Below are 17500 nucleotides of genomic sequence, written 5' to 3'. Positions count from 1 at the left end.
CAGAGAGAGAGATAGACAGACAGAGAGACAGAGCGGGACAGAGAGAGAGATAGACAGACAGAGAGACAGAGAGAGAGAGAGACGGAGACAGAGATGTCAGAGAGAGAGAGACAGAGAGAGAGACACAGAGAGAGAGAGAGAGAGAGACAGAGACAGAGACAGAGATGTCAGAGAGAGAAAGAGAGAGAGGGAGATAGACAAACAGAGAGACAGAGAGAGGGACAGAGAGAGGGACAGAGACAGAGATGTCAGAGAGCGAGAGAGAGATAGACAGACAGAGAGACAGAGAGAGAGACAGAGACAGAGATGTCAGAAAGAGAGACAGAGAGAGAGATAGACAGACAGAGAGAGGGACAGAGAGAGAGATAGACAGACAGAGAGACAGAGAGAGGGACAGAGAGAGAGAGACAGAGACAGAGAAGTCAGAGAGAGAGAGAGAGACAGAGAGAGACAGAGACAGAGAAGTCAGAGAGAGAGAGAGAGACAGAGAGAGACAGAGACAGAGAGAGACAGAGAGAGGGACAGAGAGAGAGACAGAGACAGAGAAGTCAGAGAGAGAGAGAGACAGAGAGAGACAGAGACAGAGAGAGACAGAGAGAGAGACAGAGATATCAGAGAGAGAGATAGACAGACGGAGAGAGGGACAGAGAGAGAGACAGAGATGTCAGAGAGAGAGAGAGACAGAGAGAGGGACAGAGAGAGGAGAGAGAGGGACAGAGAGAGAGACAGAGAGAGAGAGACAGAGAGAGGGACAGAGAGAGAGGCAGAGAGAGAGGGAGAGACAGAGAGAGAGTGCAGAAGCGGTCCCGGGGGGTAAGAAACGTCAGTGATGAGGGTAGATCGAAGACATTGGGAGTGTTCTCCCTGGAGAGAGGGAGGCTGAGAGGAAGGTCGCAGCGAGGTTTACAAAACCCACGGATCCCGGGGCTGGACAGAGCAGACAGGGAGACGCTGTTCCCACCCGGAAAAGGGGTGGGGAGAGGGGCGTGGGGGGGGGGAAAGCGAGCGAGAGAGGAGGGCAGGGACAAACGTGTGCCGGGTGGTTGGGGGTGGGGGTGGGGTTGTCACGTACCTGGCAGCTTGGAGGGGATTCTCTCAGTGATGGCCCCTTGGGTGTTGAACACTTCGCAGTAACCATTGATGTAAGTGTTGGTGTAACAGTGATAGGAATATCGGGGAACACAGCCCTGGGGGGGTGGGGGGAGACAGACAGAGCATTCATCAGCAGGCCCGAAACAGCCACCCACCCCGTCCCTGTCCCTGGGAAGGGGGGGACAGTGTAGAGGGAGCTTTACTCTGTATCTAACCCCGTGCTGCCCCTGTCCCTGGGAGTGTTTGATGGGGGGACAGTGTAGAGGGAGCTTTACTCTGTATCTAACCCTGTGCTGTCCCTGTCCCTGGGAGTGTTTGATGGGGGGACAGTGTAGAGGGAGCTTTACTCTGTATCTAACCCTGTGCTGTCCCTGTCCTGGGAGTGTTTGATGGGGGGACAGTGTAGAGGGAGCTTTACTCTGTATCTAACCCCGTGCTGTCCCTGTCCCTGGGAGTGTTTGATGGAGGGACAGTGTAGAGGGAGCTTTACTCTGTATCTAACCCCGTGCTGTCCATGTCCTGGCAGTTGGGGGACAGGGTAGAGGGAGCTTTACTCTGTATCTAACCCCGTGCTGTCCCTGTCCCTGGGAGTGTTTGATGGAGGGACAGTGTAGAGGGAGCTTTACTCTGTATCTAACCCCGTGCTGTCCATGTCCTGGCAGTTGGGGGACAGGGTAGAGGGAGCTTTACTCTGTATCTAACCCCGTGCTGTCCCTGTCCCTGGGAGTGTTTGATGGAGGGACAGTGTAGAGGGAGCTTTACTCTGTATCTAACCCCGTGCTGTCCCTGTCCCTGGGAGTGTTTGATGGGGGGGACAGTGTAGAGGGAGCTTTACCCTGTATCTAACCCCGTGCTGTCCCTGTCCCTGGGAGTGTTTGATGGGGGACAGTGCAGAGGGAGCTTTACTCTGTATCTAACCCCGTGCTGTCCCTGTCCCTGTCCCTGGGAGTGTTTGATGAGGGGACAGTGTAGAGGGAGCTTTACTCTGTATCTAACCCCGTGCTGTCCCTGTCCCTGGGAGTGTTTGATGGGGGGGGACAGTGTAGAGGGAGCTTTACTCTGTATCTAACCCCGTGCTGTCCCTGTCCCTGGGAGTGTTTGATGGGGGGGGACAGTGTAGAGGGAGCTTTACTCTGTATCTAACCCCGTGCTGTCCCTGTCCCTGGGAGTGTTTGATGGGGGGACAGTGTAGAGGGAGCTTTACTCTGTATCTAACCCCGTGCTGTCCCTGTCCCTGGGAGTGTTTGATGGAGATAGTATTGAGGCTGAATTACTTACTAGAAACTTTGGTCCGTTTGAGTTACCAGTTGTTAGAGAAAGACCCATATTCTCGGAGCCTCTTGGGACTAAAAACAAAAATAAAATTTCCAAAATGTTCGTGGATTGAACGACAAAAATTGTTATAGGAACTGATACAGTTTTATATTGGACAGTGCGGGGCTCCCTCAGCACTGACCCTCCCACAGTGCGGGGCTCCCTCAGCGCTGACCCTCCCACAGTGTGGGGCTCCCTCAGCACTGACCGTCCCACAGTGCGGGGCTCCCTCAGCCCTGACCCTCCCACAGTGTGGGGCTCCCTCAGCACTGACCGTCCCACAGTGTGGGGCTCCCTCAGCACTGACCCTCCCACAGTGCGGGGCTCCCTCAGCGCTGACCCTCCCACAGTGCGGGGCTCCCTCAGCGCTGACCCTCCCACAGTGCGGGGCTCCCTCAGCACTGACCCTCCCACAGTGCGGGGCTCCCTCAGCGCTGACCCTCCCACAGTGTGGGGCTCCCTCAGCACTGACCGTCCCACAGTGCGGGGCTCCCTCAGCACTGACCCTCCCACAGTGCGGGGCTCCCTCAGCACTGACCCTCCCACAGTGCGGGGCTCCCTCAGCACTGACCCTCCCACAGTGCAGGGCTCCCTCAGCGCTGACCCTCCCACAGTGCGGGGCTCCCTCAGCACTGACCCTCCCACAGTGCGGGGCTCCCTCAGCACTGACCCTCCCACAGTGCGGGGCTCCCTCAGCGCTGACCCTCCCACAGTGCGGGGCTCCCTCAGCGCTGACCCTCCCACAGTGCGGGGCTCCCTCAGCGCTGACCCTCCCACAGTGCGGGGCTCCCTCAGCACTGACCCTCCCACAGTGCGGGGCTCCCTCAGCACTGACCCTCCCACAGTGCGGGGCTCCCTCAGCACTGACCCTCCCACAGTGCGGGGCTCCCTCAGCACTGACCCTCCCACAGTGCGGGGCTCCCTCAACGCTGACCCTCCGACAGTGCGGGGCTCCCTCAGCGCTGACCCTCCCACAGTTCGGGGCTCCCTCAGCGCGGGGCTCCCTCAGCACTGACCCTCCCACAGTGCGGGGCTCCCTCAGCGCTGACCCTCCCACAGTGCGGGGCTCCCTCAGCGCTGACCCTCCCACAGTGCGGGGCTCCCTCAGCGCTGACCCTCCCACAGTGCGGGGCTCCCTCAGCGCGGGGCTCCCTCAGCACTGACCCTCCCACAGTGCGGGGCTCCCTCAGCACTGACCCTCCCACAGTGCGGGGCTCCCTCAGCACTGACCCTCCCACAGTGCGGGGCTCCCTCAGCACTGACCCTCCCACAGTGCGGGGCTCCCTCAGCGCTGACCCTCCCACAGTGCGGGGCTCCCTCAGCACTGACCCTCCCACAGTGCGGGGCTCCCTCAGCACTGACCCTCCCACAGTGCGGGGCTCCCTCAGCTCTGACCCTCCCACAGTGCGGGGCTCCCTCGGCACTGACCCTCCCACAGTGCGGGGCTCCCTCGGCGCTGACCCTCCCACAGTGCGGGGCTCCCTCGGCGCTGACCCTCCCACAGTGCGGGGCTCCCTCAGCACTGACCCTCCCACAGTGCGGGGCTCCCTCAGCACTGACCCTCCCACAGTGCGGGGCTCCCTCAGCGCTGACCCTCCCACAGTGCGGGGCTTCCTCAGCACTGACCCTCCCACAGTGCGGGGCTCCCTCAGCACTGACCCTCCCACAGTGCGGGGCTCCCTCAGCACTGACCCTCCCACAGTGCGGGGCTCCCTCAGCACTGACCCTCCCACAGTGCGGGGCTCCCTCAGCACTGACCCTCCCACAGTGCGGGGCTCCCTCAGCGCTGACCCTCCCACAGTGCGGGGCTCCCTTAGCACTGACCCTCCCACAGTGCGGGGCTCCCTCAGTGCTGACCCTCCCACAGTGCGGGGCTCCCTCAGCCCTGACCCTCCCACAGTGCGGGGCTCCCTCAGCGCTGACCCTCCCACAGTGCGGGGCTCCCTCAGCACTGACCCTCCCACAGTGCGGGGCTCCCTCAGCACTGACCCTCCCACAGTGCGGGGCTCCCTCAGCACTGACCCTCCCACAGTGCGGGGCTCCCTCAGCACTGACCCTCCCACAGTGCAGGGCTCCCTCAGCGCTGACCCTCCCACAGTGCGGGGCTCCCTCAGCACTGACCCTCCCACAGTGCGGGGCTCCCTCAGCACTGACCCTCCCACAGTGCGGGGCTCCCTCGGCGCTGACCCTCCCACAGTGCGGGGCTCCCTCGGCACTGACCCTCCCACAGTGCGGGGCTCCCTCAGCGCTGACCCTCCCACAGTGCGGGGCTCCCTCAGCACTGACCCTCCCACAGTGCAGGGCTCCCTCGGCGCTGACCCTCCCACAGTGCGGGGCTCCCTCAGCGCTGACCCTCCCACAGTGCGGGGCTCCCTCAACGCTGACCCTCCGACAGTGCGGGGCTCCCTCAGCGCTGACCCTCCCACAGTTCGGGGCTCCCTCAGCGCGTGGCTCCCTCAGCACTGACCCTCCCACAGTGCGGGGCTCCCTCAGCGCTGACCCTCCCACAGTGCGGGGCTCCCTCAGCGCTGACCCTCCCACAGTGCGGGGCTCCCTCAGCGCTGACCCTCCCACAGTGCGGGGCTCCCTCAGCGCGGGGCTCCCTCAGCACTGACCCTCCCACAGTGCGGGGCTCCCTCAGCACTGACCCTCCCACAGTGCGGGGCTCCCTCGGCGCTGACCCTCCCACAGTGTGGGGCTCCCTCAGCACTGACCCTCCCACAGTGCGGAGCTCCCTCAGCACTGACCCTCCCACAGTGCGGGGCTCCCTCAACGCTGACCCTCCCACAGTGCGGGGCTCCCTCGGCACTGACCCTCCCACAGTGCGGGGCTCCCTCAGCGCTGACCCTCCCACAGTGCGGGGCTCCCTCAGCACTGACCCTCCCACAGTGCGGGGCTCCCTCAGCGCTGACCCTCCCACAGTGCGGGGCTCCCTTAGCACTGACCCTCCCACAGTGCGGGGCTCCCTCAGTGCTGACCCTCCCACAGTGCGGGGCTCCCTCAGCGCTGACCCTCCCACAGTGCGGGGCTCCCTCAGCACTGACCCTCCCACAGTGCGGGGCTCCCTCAGCACTGACCCTCCCACAGTGCGGGGCTCCCTCAGCACTGACCCTCCCACAGTGCGGGGCTCCCTCAGCGCTGACCCTCCGACAGTGCGGGACTCCCTCAGCACTGACCCTCCCACAGTGCGGGGCTCCCTCAGCGCTGACCCTCCCACAGTGCGGGGCTCCCTCAGCCCTGACCCTCCCACAGTGCGGGGCTCCCTCAGCACTGACCCTCCCACAGTGCGGGGCTCCCTCAGCGCTGACCCTCCCACAGTGCGGGGCTCCCTCAGCAATGACCCTCCCACAGTGCGGTGCTCCCTCAGCGCTGACCCTCCCACAGTGCGGGGCTCCCTCAGCGCTGACCCTCCCACAGTTCGGGGCTCCCTCAGCGCGGGGCTCCCTCAGCACTGACCCTCCCACAGTGCGGGGCTCCCTCAGCGCTGACCCTCCCACAGTGCGGGGCTCCCTCAGCGCTGACCCTCCGATAGTGCGGGGCTCCCTCAGCGCTGACCCTCCCACAGTGCGGGGCTCCCTCAGCGCTGACCCTCCCACAGTGCGGGGCTCCCTCAGCGCGGGGCTCCCTCAGCACTGACCCTCCCACAGTGCGGGGCTCCCTCAGCACTGACCCTCCCACAGTGCGGGGCTCCCTCAGCACTGACACTCCCACAGTGCGGGGCTCCCTCAGCACTGACCCTCCCACAGTGCGGGGCTCCCTCAACGCTGACCCTCCGACAGTGCGGGGCTCCCTCAGCGCTGACCCTCCCACAGTTCGGGGCTCCCTCAGCGCGGGGCTCCCTCAGCACTGACCCTCCCACAGTGCGGGGCTCCCTCAGCGCTGACCCTCCCACAGTGCGGGGCTCCCTCAGCGCTGACCCTCCCACAGTGCGGGGCTCCCTCAGCGCTGACCCTCCCACAGTGCGGGGCTCCCTCAGCGCGGGGCTCCCTCAGCACTGACCCTCCCACAGTGCGGGGCTCCCTCAGCACTGACCCTCCCACAGTGCGGGGCTCCCTCAGCACTGACCCTCCCACAGTGCGGGGCTCCCTCGGCGCTGACCCTCCCACAGTGTGGGGCTCCCTCAGCACTGACCCTCCCACAGTGCGGAGCTCCCTCAGCACTGACCCTCCCACAGTGCGGGGCTCCCTCAACGCTGACCCTCCCACAGTGCGGGGCTCCCTCGGCACTGACCCTCCCACAGTGCGGGGCTCCCTCAGCGCTGACCCTCCCACAGTGCGGGGCTTCCTCAGCACTGACCCTCCCACAGTGCGGGGCTCCCTCAGCACTGACCCTCCCACAGTGTGGGGCTCCCTCAGCACTGACCCTCCCACAGTGCGGGGCTCCCTCAGCACTGACCCTCCCACAGTGCGGGGCTCCCTCAGCACTGACCCTCCCACAGTGCGGGGCTCCCTCAGCGCTGACCCTCCCACAGTGCGGGGCTCCCTTAGCACTGACCCTCCCACAGTGCGGGGCTCCCTCAGTGCTGACCCTCCCACAGTGCGGGGCTCCCTCAGCGCTGACCCTCCCACAGTGCGGGGCTCCCTCAGCACTGACCCTCCCACAGTGCGGGGCTCCCTCAGCACTGACCCTCCCACAGTGCGGGGCTCCCTCAGCACTGACCCTCCCACAGTGCGGGGCTCCCTCAGCACTGACCCTCCCACAGTGCAGGGCTCCCTCAGCGCTGACCCTCCCACAGTGCGGGGCTCCCTCAGCACTGACCCTCCCACAGTGCGGGGCTCCCTCAGCACTGACCCTCCCACAGTGCGGGGCTCCCTCAGCGCTGACCCTCCCACAGTGCGGGGCTCCCTCAGCACTGACCCTCCCACAGTGCAGGGCTCCCTCGGCGCTGACCCTCCCACAGTGCGGGGCTCCCTCAGCGCTGACCCTCCCACAGTGCGGGGCTCCCTCAACGCTGACCCTCCGACAGTGCGGGGCTCCCTCAGCGCTGACCCTCCCACAGTTCGGGGCTCCCTCAGCGCGGGGCTCCCTCAGCACTGACCCTCCCACAGTGCGGGGCTCCCTCAGCGCTGACCCTCCCACAGTGCGGGGCTCCCTCAGCGCTGACCCTCCCACAGTGCGGGGCTCCCTCAGCGCTGACCCTCCCACAGTGCGGGGCTCCCTCAGCGCGGGGCTCCCTCAGCACTGACCCTCCCACAGTGCGGGGCTCCCTCAGCGCGGGGCTCCCTCGGCGCTGACCCTCCCACAGTGCGGGGCTCCCTCAGCACTGACCCTCCCACAGTGCGGGGCTCCCTCAGCACTGACCCTCCCACAGTGCGGGGCTCCCTCAGCACTGACCCTCCCACAGTGCGGGGCTCCCTCGGCGCTGACCCTCCCACAGTGTGGGGCTCCCTCAGCACTGACCCTCCCACAGTGCGGAGCTCCCTCAGCACTGACCCTCCCACAGTGCGGGGCTCCCTCAACGCTGACCCTCCCACAGTGCGGGGCTCCCTCGGCACTGACCCTCCCACAGTGCGGGGCTCCCTCAGCGCTGACCCTCCCACAGTGCGGGGCTTCCTCAGCACTGACCCTCCCACAGTGCGGGGCTCCCTCAGCACTGACCCTCCCACAGTGCGGGGCTCCCTCGGCACTGACCCTCCCACAGTGCGGGGCTCCCTCAGCGCTGACCCTCCCACAGTGCGGGGCTTCCTCAGCACTGACCCTCCCACAGTGCGGGGCTCCCTCAGCGCTGACCCTCCCACAGTGCGGGGCTCCCTTAGCACTGACCCTCCCACAGTGCGGGGCTCCCTCAGTGCTGACCCTCCCACAGTGCGGGGCTCCCTCAGCGCTGACCCTCCCACAGTGCGGGGCTCCCTCAGCACTGACCCTCCCAGAGTGCGGGGCTCCCTCAGCGCTGACCCTCCCACAGTGCGGGGCTCCCTCAGCCCTGACCCTCCCACAGTGCGGGGCTCCCTCAGCACTGACCCTCCCACAGTGCGGGGCTCCCTCAGCGCTGACCCTCCCACAGTGCGGGGCTCCCTCAGCAATGACCCTCCCACAGTGCGGTGCTCCCTCAGCGCTGACCCTCCCACAGTGCGGGGCTCCCTCAGCGCTGACCCTCCCACAGTTCGGGGCTCCCTCAGCGCGGGGCTCCCTCAGCACTGACCCTCCCACAGTGCGGGGCTCCCTCAGCGCTGACCCTCCCACAGTGCGGGGCTCCCTCAGCGCTGACCCTCCGATAGTGCGGGGCTCCCTCAGCGCTGACCCTCCCACAGTGCGGGGCTCCCTCAGCGCTGACCCTCCCACAGTGCGGGGCTCCCTCAGCGCGGGGCTCCCTCAGCACTGACCCTCCCACAGTGCGGGGCTCCCTCAGCACTGACCCTCCCACAGTGCGGGGCTCCCTCAGCACTGACACTCCCACAGTGCGGGGCTCCCTCAGCACTGACCCTCCCACAGTGCGGGGCTCCCTCAGCGCTGACCCTCCCACAGTGCGGGGCTCCCTCAGCACTGACCCTCCCACAGTGCGGGGCTCCCTCAGCGCGGGGCTCCCTCAGCACTGACCCTCCCTCATCACTGTCCCTCCCTCAACACTGACCCTGCCTCAGCACTGACCCTCCCCCAGCACTGACTGTCCCTCAGCACTGACCCTCCCTCAGCACCTGCTCCCTCAGCACCGACCCTCCCTCAGCCCCGACCCTCCAATCCCTCAGCACTGTGCGTCCCTCACGGACCCTCCCTCAGCTCTGTCCCTGCCTCAGCACTGACCCTCCCCCAGCACTGACCCTCCCTCAGCACCGACCCTCCCTCAGCCCCGACCCTCCAATCCCTCAGCACTGTGCGTCCCTCACGGACCCTCCCTCAGCTCTGTCCCTGCCTCAGCACTGACCCTCCCTCAGCACTGACCCTCCCCCAGCACTGACCCTCCCTCAGCACGGACCCTCCCTCAGCACTGACCCTCCCTCAGCACTGACCCTCCCTCAGCACCGACCCTCCCTCAGCCCCGACCCTCCCTCAGCCCCGACCCTCCAATCCCTCAGTACTGTGCGTCCCTCACGGACCCTCCCTCAGCACTGTCCCTGCCTCAGCATTCCCCCTCCCCCAGCACTGACCCTCCCTCAGCACTGACCCTCTCACAGCACTGACCCTCCCACAGCACTGACCCTCCCTCAATGACCCTCCCTCTCTGACCCTCCCTCAGCGCTGACCCTCCCACAGCACTGACCGTCCCCCAGCACTGACCCTGCCTCAGCACTGACCCTCCCTCAGCACTGACCGTCCCTCAGCAGTGACCGTCCCCAGCACTGACCCTCCCCCCAGCACCGACCCTCCCTCAGCACTGACCGTCCCTCGGCACTGACCCTCCCTCAGCACTGACCCTCCCCCAGCACCGACCCTCCCTCAGTGTTGACCCTCCCTCAGCACTGACCCTCTCTCAATGACCCTCCCTCACTGACCCTCCCTCAGCACTGACCCTCCCTCAGCACCGACCCTCTCTCAATGACCCTCCCTCACTGACCCTCCCTCAGCACTGACCCTCTCACAGCACCGACCCTCCCTCAGCACTGACCCTCCCTCAGCACTGACCCTCTCTCAATGACCCTCCGTCACTGACCCTCCCTCAGCACTGACCCTCCCTCAGCACTGACCCTTTCTCAATGACCCTCCCTCACTGACCCTCCCTCAGCACTGACCGTCCCTCGGCACTGACCCTCCCTCAGCACTGACCCTCCCCCAGCACCGACCCTCCCTCAGCGCTGACCCTCCCTCAGCACTGACCCTCTCTCAATGACCCTCCCTCACTGACCCTCCCTCAGCACTGACCCTCCCTCAGCACTGACCCTTTCTCAATGACCCTCCCTCACTGACCCTCCCTCAGCACTGACCGTCCCTCAGCAGTGACCGTCCCCAGCACTGACCCTCCCCCCAGCACCGACCCTCCCTCAGCACTGACCGTCCCTCGGCACTGACCCTCCCTCAGCACTGACCCTCCCCCAGCACCGACCCTCCTTCAGTGTTGACCCTCCCTCAGCACTGACCCTCTCTCAATGACCCTCCCTCACTGACCCTCCCTCAGCACTGACCCTCCCTCAGCAACCGACCCTCTCTCAATGACCCTCCCTCACTGACCCTCCCTCAGCACTGACCCTCTCACAGCACCGACCCTCCCTCAGCACTGACCCTCCCTCAGCACTGACCCTCTCTCAATGACCCTCCGTCACTGACCCTCCCTCAGCACTGACCCTCCCTCAGCACTGACCGTCCCTCGGCACTGACCCTCCCTCAGCACTGACCCTCCCCCAGCACCGACCCTCCCTCAGCCCTGACCCTCCCTCAGCACTGACCCTCTCTCAATGACCCTCCCTCACTGACCCTCCCTCAGCACTGACCCTCCCTCAGCACTGACCCTTTCTCAATGACCCTCCCTCACTGACCCTCCCTCAGCACTGACCCTCTCACAGCACCGACCCTCCCTCAGCACTGACCCTCCCTCAGCACTGACCCTCTCTCAATGATCCTCCCTCACTGACCCTCCCTCAGCACTGACCCTCCCTCAGCACTGACCCTCCCTCAGCACTGACCCTCTCTCAATGACCCTCCCTCACTGACCCTCCCTCAGCACTGACCCTCCCTCAGCACTGACCGTCCCTCGGCACTGACCCTCCCTCAGCACTGACCCTCCCCCAGCACCGACCCTCCCTCAGCCCTGACCCTCCCTCAGCACTGACCCTCTCTCAATGACCCTCCCTCACTGACCCTCCCTCAGCACTGACCCTCCCTCAGCACTGACCCTTTCTCAATGACCCTCCCTCACTGACCCTCCCTCAGCACTGACCCTCTCACAGCACCGACCCTCCCTCAGCACTGACCCTCCCTCAGCACTGACCCTCTCTCAATGACCCTCCCTCACTGACCCTCCCTCAGCGCTGACCCTCTCACAGCACTGACCCTCCCTCAGCACTGACCCTCCCTCAGCACTGACCCTCTCTCAATGACCCTCCCTCACTGACCCTCCCTCAGCACTGACCCTGCCTCAGCACTGACCCTGCCTCAGCACTGACCCTCCCTCAGCACTGACCCTCCCCCAGCACTGACCCTCCCTCAGCACTGACCCTCCCTCAGCACTGACCCTGCCTCAGCACTGACCGTCCCTCAGCACTGACCCTCCCACAGCACTGACCCTCCCTCAGCACTGACCCTCCCCCAGCACTGACCCTCCCTCAGCACTGACCCTCCCCCAGCACTGACCGTCCCCCAGCACTGACCCTCCCCCAGCACTGACCGTCCCCCAGCACTGACCGTCCCCCAGCACTGACCCTCCCCCAGCACTGACCGTCCCCCAGCACTGACCCTCTCTCAGCACTGACCCTCCCTCAGCACTGACCCTCTCTCAATGACCCTCCCTCACTGACCCTCCCCCAGCACTGACCGTCCCTCAGCACTGACCCTGCCTCAGCACTGACCGTCCCTCAGCACTGACCCTCCCCCAGCACTGACCCTCCCCCAGCACTGACCGTTCCCCAGTACTGACCCTCCCTCACTGACCCTCTCTCACTGACCCTCCCTCACTGACCCTCCCTCACTGACCCTCCCTCAGCACTGACCCTCTCTCACTGACCCTCCCTCACTGACCCTCCCTCACTGACCCTCCCTCAGCACTGACCCTCTCTCACTGACCCTCCCTCACTGACCCTCCCTCACTGACCCTCCCTCACTGACCCTCCCTCAGTACTGACCCTCCCTCAGCACTGACCCTCTCTCACTGACCCTCCCTCACTGACGCTCCCTCACTGATCCTCCCTCACTGACCCTCCCTCAACACTGACCCTCCCACACTAACCCTTCCTCACTGACCCTCCCTCACTGACCCTCCCTCAGCACTGACCCTCCCTCACTGACCCTCCCTCAGTACTGACCCTCCCTCACTGACCCTCCCTCACGGACCCTCCCTCACTGACACTCCCCCACTGACCCTCCCACCCTGACCCTCCCTCAGTGCTGACCCTCCCACCCTGACCCTCCCTCAGTGCTGACCCTCCCACCCTGACCCTCCCTCAGTGCTGACCCTCCCTCACTGACCCTCCCCCACTGACCCTCCCACCCTGATCCTCCCCCAGCACTGACCCTACCCCAGCACTGACTGTCCCTCAGCACTGACCCTCCCCCAGCACTGACCGTTCCCCAGTACTGACCCTCCCTCACTGACCCTCTCTCACTGACCCTCCCTCACTGACCCTCCCTCACTGACCCTCCCTCAGCACTGACCCTCTCTCACTGACCCTCCCTCACTGACCCTCCCTCACTGACCCTCCCTCAGTACTGACCCTCCCTCAGCACTGACCCTCTCTCACTGACCCTCCCTCACTGACACTCCCTCACTGATCCTCCCTCACTGACCCTCCCTCAACACTGACCCTCCCACACTAACCCTTCCTCACTGACCCTCCCTCACTGACCCTCCCTCAGCACTGACCCTCCCTCACTGACCCTCCCTCAGTACTGACCCTCCCTCACTGACCCTCCCTCACGGACCCTCCCTCACTGACACTCCCCCACTGACCCTCCCACCCTGACCCTCCCTCAGTGCTGACCCTCCCACCCTGACCCTGCCTCAGTGCTGACCCTCCCTCACTGACCCTCCCTCCCTCAGTGCTGACCCTCCCACCCTGACCCTCCCTCAGTGCTGACCCTCCCTCCCTGACCCTCCCTCAGTGCTGACCCTCCCTCCCTGACCCTCCCTCAGTGCTGACCCTCCCTCACTGACCCTCCCCCACTGACCCTCCCACCCTGACCCCCCCCTCAGTGCTGACCCTCCCACCCTGACCCTCCCTCAGTGCTGACCCTCCCTCCCTGACCCTCCCTCAGTGCTGACCGTCCCTCCCTCACTGACCCTCCCTCAGTGCTGACCCTCCCTCACTGACCCTCCCCCACTGACCCTCCCACCCTGACCCTCCCTCAGTGCTGACCCTCCCTCCCTGACCCTCCCCCACTGACCCTCCCACCCTGACCCTCCCTCAGTGCAGACCCTCCCTCCCTGACCCTCCCTCAGTGCTGACCCTCCCTCCCTGACCCTCCCTCATTGCTGACCCTCCCTCCCTGAGCCTCCCTCAGTGCTGACCGTCCCTCCCTCACTGACCTTCCCTCAGTGCTGACCCTCCCTCAGTGCTGACCGTCCCTCCCTCACTGACCTTCCCTCAGTGCTGACCCTCCCTCAGTGCTGACCCTCCCTCCCTTACTGACCTGGAGTGTTGAGCTTTGTGCACCGTCGATCATTGTACAGACATTTGTAGATGGCCCCCGTTTTATTCCGATTCAGACTCTCGAGCAGAGGGGCGCTCACCAGCGTCCTGCGTCCAAAAGGAACATTAACCATCAAACCACTGCCTGCTCATGAGTAAAACTGGCCAGTCTGCCCATCAAATCTCTACTTGCACTCATCTGGGAGACTGGGTGCCTGAGGGGATGGTGAGGGAGATTGAGTGAGTGAGTGAGGGCGTTATGAGGGAGATTGTGTGGATGAGGGATTGGAGAGGGAGATTGTGTGGGTGAGGGATGGGAGAGGGAGATTGTGTGAGTGAGGGGTTGGAGAGGGAGATTGTGTGGGTGAGGGATGGGAGAGGGAGATTGTGTGAGTGAGGGATGGGAGAGGGAGATTGTGTGGGTGAGGGATGGGAGAGGGAGATTGTGTGGGTGAGGGATTGGAGAGGGAGATTGTGTGAGTGAGGGATTGGAGAGGGAGATTGTGTGGGTGAGGGATGGGAGAGGGAGATTGTGTGAGTGAGGGATGGGAGAGGGAGATTGTGTGGGTGAGGGATGGGAGAGGGAGATTGTGTGGGTGAGGGTTTGGAGAGGGAGATTGTGTGAGTGAGGGATTGGAGAGGGAGATTGTGTGGGTGAGGGATTGGAGAGGGAGATTGTGTGGGTGAGGGATTGGAGAGGGAGATTGTGTGGGTGAGGGATTGGAGAGGGAGATTGTGTGGGTGAGGGATGGGAGAGGGAGATTGTGTGGGTGAGGGATGGGAGAGGGAGATTGTGTGGGTGAGGGTTTGGAGAGGGAGATTGTGTGAGTGAGGGATTGGAGAGGGAGATTGTGTGAGTGAGGGATGGGAGAGGGAGATTGTGTGGGTGAGGGATTGGAGAGGGAGATTGTGTGGGTGAGGGGTTGGAGAGGGAGATTGTGTGAGTGAGGGATGGGAGAGGGAGATTGTGTGAGTGAGGGATGGGGGAGGGAGATTGTGTGGGTGAGGGTTTGGAGAGGGAGATTGTGTGAGTGAGGGATTGGAGAGGGAGATTGTGTGAGTGAGGGATGGGAGAGGGAGATTGTGTGGGTGAGGGATGGGAGAGGGAGATTGTGTGGGTGAGGGATGGGAGAGGGAGATTGTGTGGGTGAGGGATTGGAGAGGGAGATTGTGTGGGTGAGGGATGGGAGAGGGAGATTGTGTGGGTGAGGGATTGGAGAGGGAGATTGTGTGAGTGAGCGATTGGAGAGGGAGATTGTGTGAGTGAGGGATTGGAGAGGGAGATTGTGTGAGTGAGGGATTGGAGAGGGAGATTGTGTGAGTGAGGGATTGGAGAGGGAGATTGTGTGAGTGAGGGGTTGGAGAGGGAGATTGTGTGAGTGAGGGATTGGAGAGGGAGATTGTGTGAGTGAGGGATGGGAGAGGGAGATTGTGTGAGTGAGGGGTTGGAGAGGGAGATTGTGTGAGTGAGGGATGGGAGAGGGAGATTGTGTGAGTGAGGGATTGGAGAGGGAGATTGTGTGAGTGAGGGATGGGAGAGGGAGATTGTGTGGGTGAGGGATTGGAGAGGGAGATTGTGTGAGTGAGGGATTGGAGAGGGAGATTGTGTGAGTGAGGGATGGGAGAGGGAGATTGTGTGAGTGAGGGATGGGAGAGGGAGATTGTGTGAGTGAGGGATTGGAGAGGGAGATTGTGTGAGTGAGGGGTTGGAGAGGGAGATTGTGTGGGTGAGGGATGGGAGAGGGAGATTGTGTGGGTGAGGGATTGGAGAGGGAGATTGTGTGAGTGAGGGATTGGGGAGGGAGATTGTGTGGGTGAGGGTTTGGAGAGGGAGATTGTGTGGGTGAGGGATTGGAGAGGGAGATTGTGTGAGTGAGCGATTGGAGAGGGAGATTGTGTGGGTGAGGGATGGGAGAGGGAGATTGTGTGAGTGAGGGATGGGAGAGGGAGATTGTGTGAGTGAGGGATTGGAGAGGGAGATTGTGTGAGTGAGCGATTGGAGAGGGAGATTGTGTGGGTGAGGGATGGGAGAGGGAGATTGTGTGAGTGAGGGATGGGAGAGGGAGATTGTGTGAGTGAGGGATTGCAGAGGGAGATTGTGTGAGTGAGGGATTGGAGAGGGAGATTGTGTGGGTGAGGGATGGGAGAGGGAGATTGTGTGAGTGAGGGATTGGAGAGGGAGATTGTGTGGGTGAGGGGTTGGGGAGGGAGATTGTGTGAGTGAGGGATGGGGGAGGGAGATTATGTGGGTGAGGGATGGGAGAGGGAGATTGTGTGGGTGAGGGAGTGGAGAGGGAGATTGTGTGAGTGAGGGGTTGGAGAGGGAGATTGTGTGGGTGAGGGATTGGAGAGAGAGATTGTGTGGGTGAGGGATTGGAGAGGGAGATTGTGTGAGTGAGGGATTGGAGAGGGAGATTGTGTGAGTGAGGGATTGTAGAGTGAGATTGTGTGGGTGAGGGATGGGAGAGGGAGATTGTGTGGGTGAGGGATGGGAGAGGGAGATTGTGTGGGTGAGGGATGGGAGAGGGAGATTGTGTGAGTGAGGGATGGGAGAGGGAGATTGTGTGAGTGAGGGATGGGGGAGGGAGATTGTGTGGGTGAGGGTTTGGAGAGGGAGATTGTGTGAGTGAGGGATTGGAGAGGGAGATTGTGTGGGTGAGGGATGGGAGAGGGAGATTGTGTGGGTGAGGGATGGGAGAGGGAGATTGTGTGGGTGAGGGATTGGAGAGGGAGATTGTGTGGGTGAGGGATGGGAGAGGGAGATTGTGTGAGTGAGGGATTGGAGAGGGAGATTGTGTGGGTGAGGGATGGGAGAGGGAGATTGTGTGGGTGAGGGGTTGGAGAGGGAGATTGTGTGGGTGAGGGATTGGAGAGGGAGATTGTGTGGGTGAGGGATTGGAGAGGGAGATTGTGTGGGTGAGGGATGGGAGAGGGAGATTGTGTGGGTGAGGGATTGGAGAGGGAGATTGTGTGAGTGAGCGATTGGAGAGGGAGATTGTGTGAGTGAGGGATTGGAGAGGGAGATTGTGTGAGTGAGGGATTGGAGAGGGAGATTGTGTGAGTGAGGGATTGGAGAGGGAGATTGTGTGAGTGAGGGGTTGGAGAGGGAGATTGTGTGAGTGAGGGATTGGAGAGGGAGATTGTGTGAGTGAGGGATGGGAGAGGGAGATTGTGTGAGTGAAGGGTTGGAGAGGGAGATTGTGTGAGTGAGGGATGGGAGAGGGAGATTGTGTGAGTGAGGGATTGGAGAGGGAGATTGTGTGAGTGAGGGGTTGGAGAGGGAGATTGTGTGGGTGAGGGATGGGAGAGGGAGATTGTGTGAGTGAGGGATTGGAGAGGGAGATTGTGTGAGTGAGGGATGGGAGAGGGAGATTGTGTGAGTGAGGGATGGGAGAGGGAGATTGTGTGAGTGAGGGATTGGAGAGGGAGATTGTGTGAGTGAGGGGTTGGAGAGGGAGATTGTGTGGGTGAGGGATGGGAGAGGGCGATTGTGTGGGTGAGGGATGGGAGAGGGAGATTGTGTGGGTGAGGGGTTGGAGAGGGAGATTGTGTGAGTGAGCGATTGGAGAGGGAGATTGTGTGGGTGAGGGATGGGAGAGGGAGATTGTGTGAGTGAGGGATGGGATAGGGAGATTGTGTGAGTGAGGGATTGGAGAGGGAGATTGTGTGGGTGAGGAATTGGAGAGGGAGATTGTGTGAGTGAGGGATGGGAGAGGGAGATTGTGTGAGTGAGGGATGGGAGAGGGAGATTGTGTGAGTGAGGGATTGGAGAGGGAGATTGTGTGAGTGAGGGATTGGAGAGGGAGATTGTGTGGGTGAGGGATGGGAGAGGGAGATTGTGTGAGTGAGGGATTGGAGAGGGAGATTGTGTGGGTGAGGGG

At 63.1% G+C, this 17500-nt stretch overlaps 1 protein-coding gene across 1 annotated transcript in view; it reads right to left on the bottom strand.

Moving 5' to 3' along the window:
• The window catches only part of LOC148138269 (integrin alpha-M-like), a 167406-nt gene that overhangs the window by 132942 nt on the left and 16964 nt on the right, over window positions 1-17500 (bottom strand). The window contains exons 3-5 of the mRNA XM_087981841.1: window positions 13621-13727; window positions 2371-2438; window positions 1073-1187 (exon numbers count right to left, since the gene is read on the bottom strand). Of these exons, the coding sequence (XP_087837967.1) occupies window positions 1073-1187; window positions 2371-2438; window positions 13621-13727 (290 nt within the window). The remainder of the gene's footprint in view (window positions 1-1072; window positions 1188-2370; window positions 2439-13620; window positions 13728-17500) is intronic.

Source organism: Chiloscyllium plagiosum, unplaced genomic scaffold, assembly GCF_037043375.1.
Source record: "Chiloscyllium plagiosum isolate Xiang-an unplaced genomic scaffold, Cpla_swu_hap1 HiC_scaffold_41, whole genome shotgun sequence".
Lineage (NCBI taxonomy): Eukaryota > Metazoa > Chordata > Chondrichthyes > Orectolobiformes > Hemiscylliidae > Chiloscyllium > Chiloscyllium plagiosum.
This window is presented reverse-complemented; position numbering and strand designations above follow the sequence as displayed.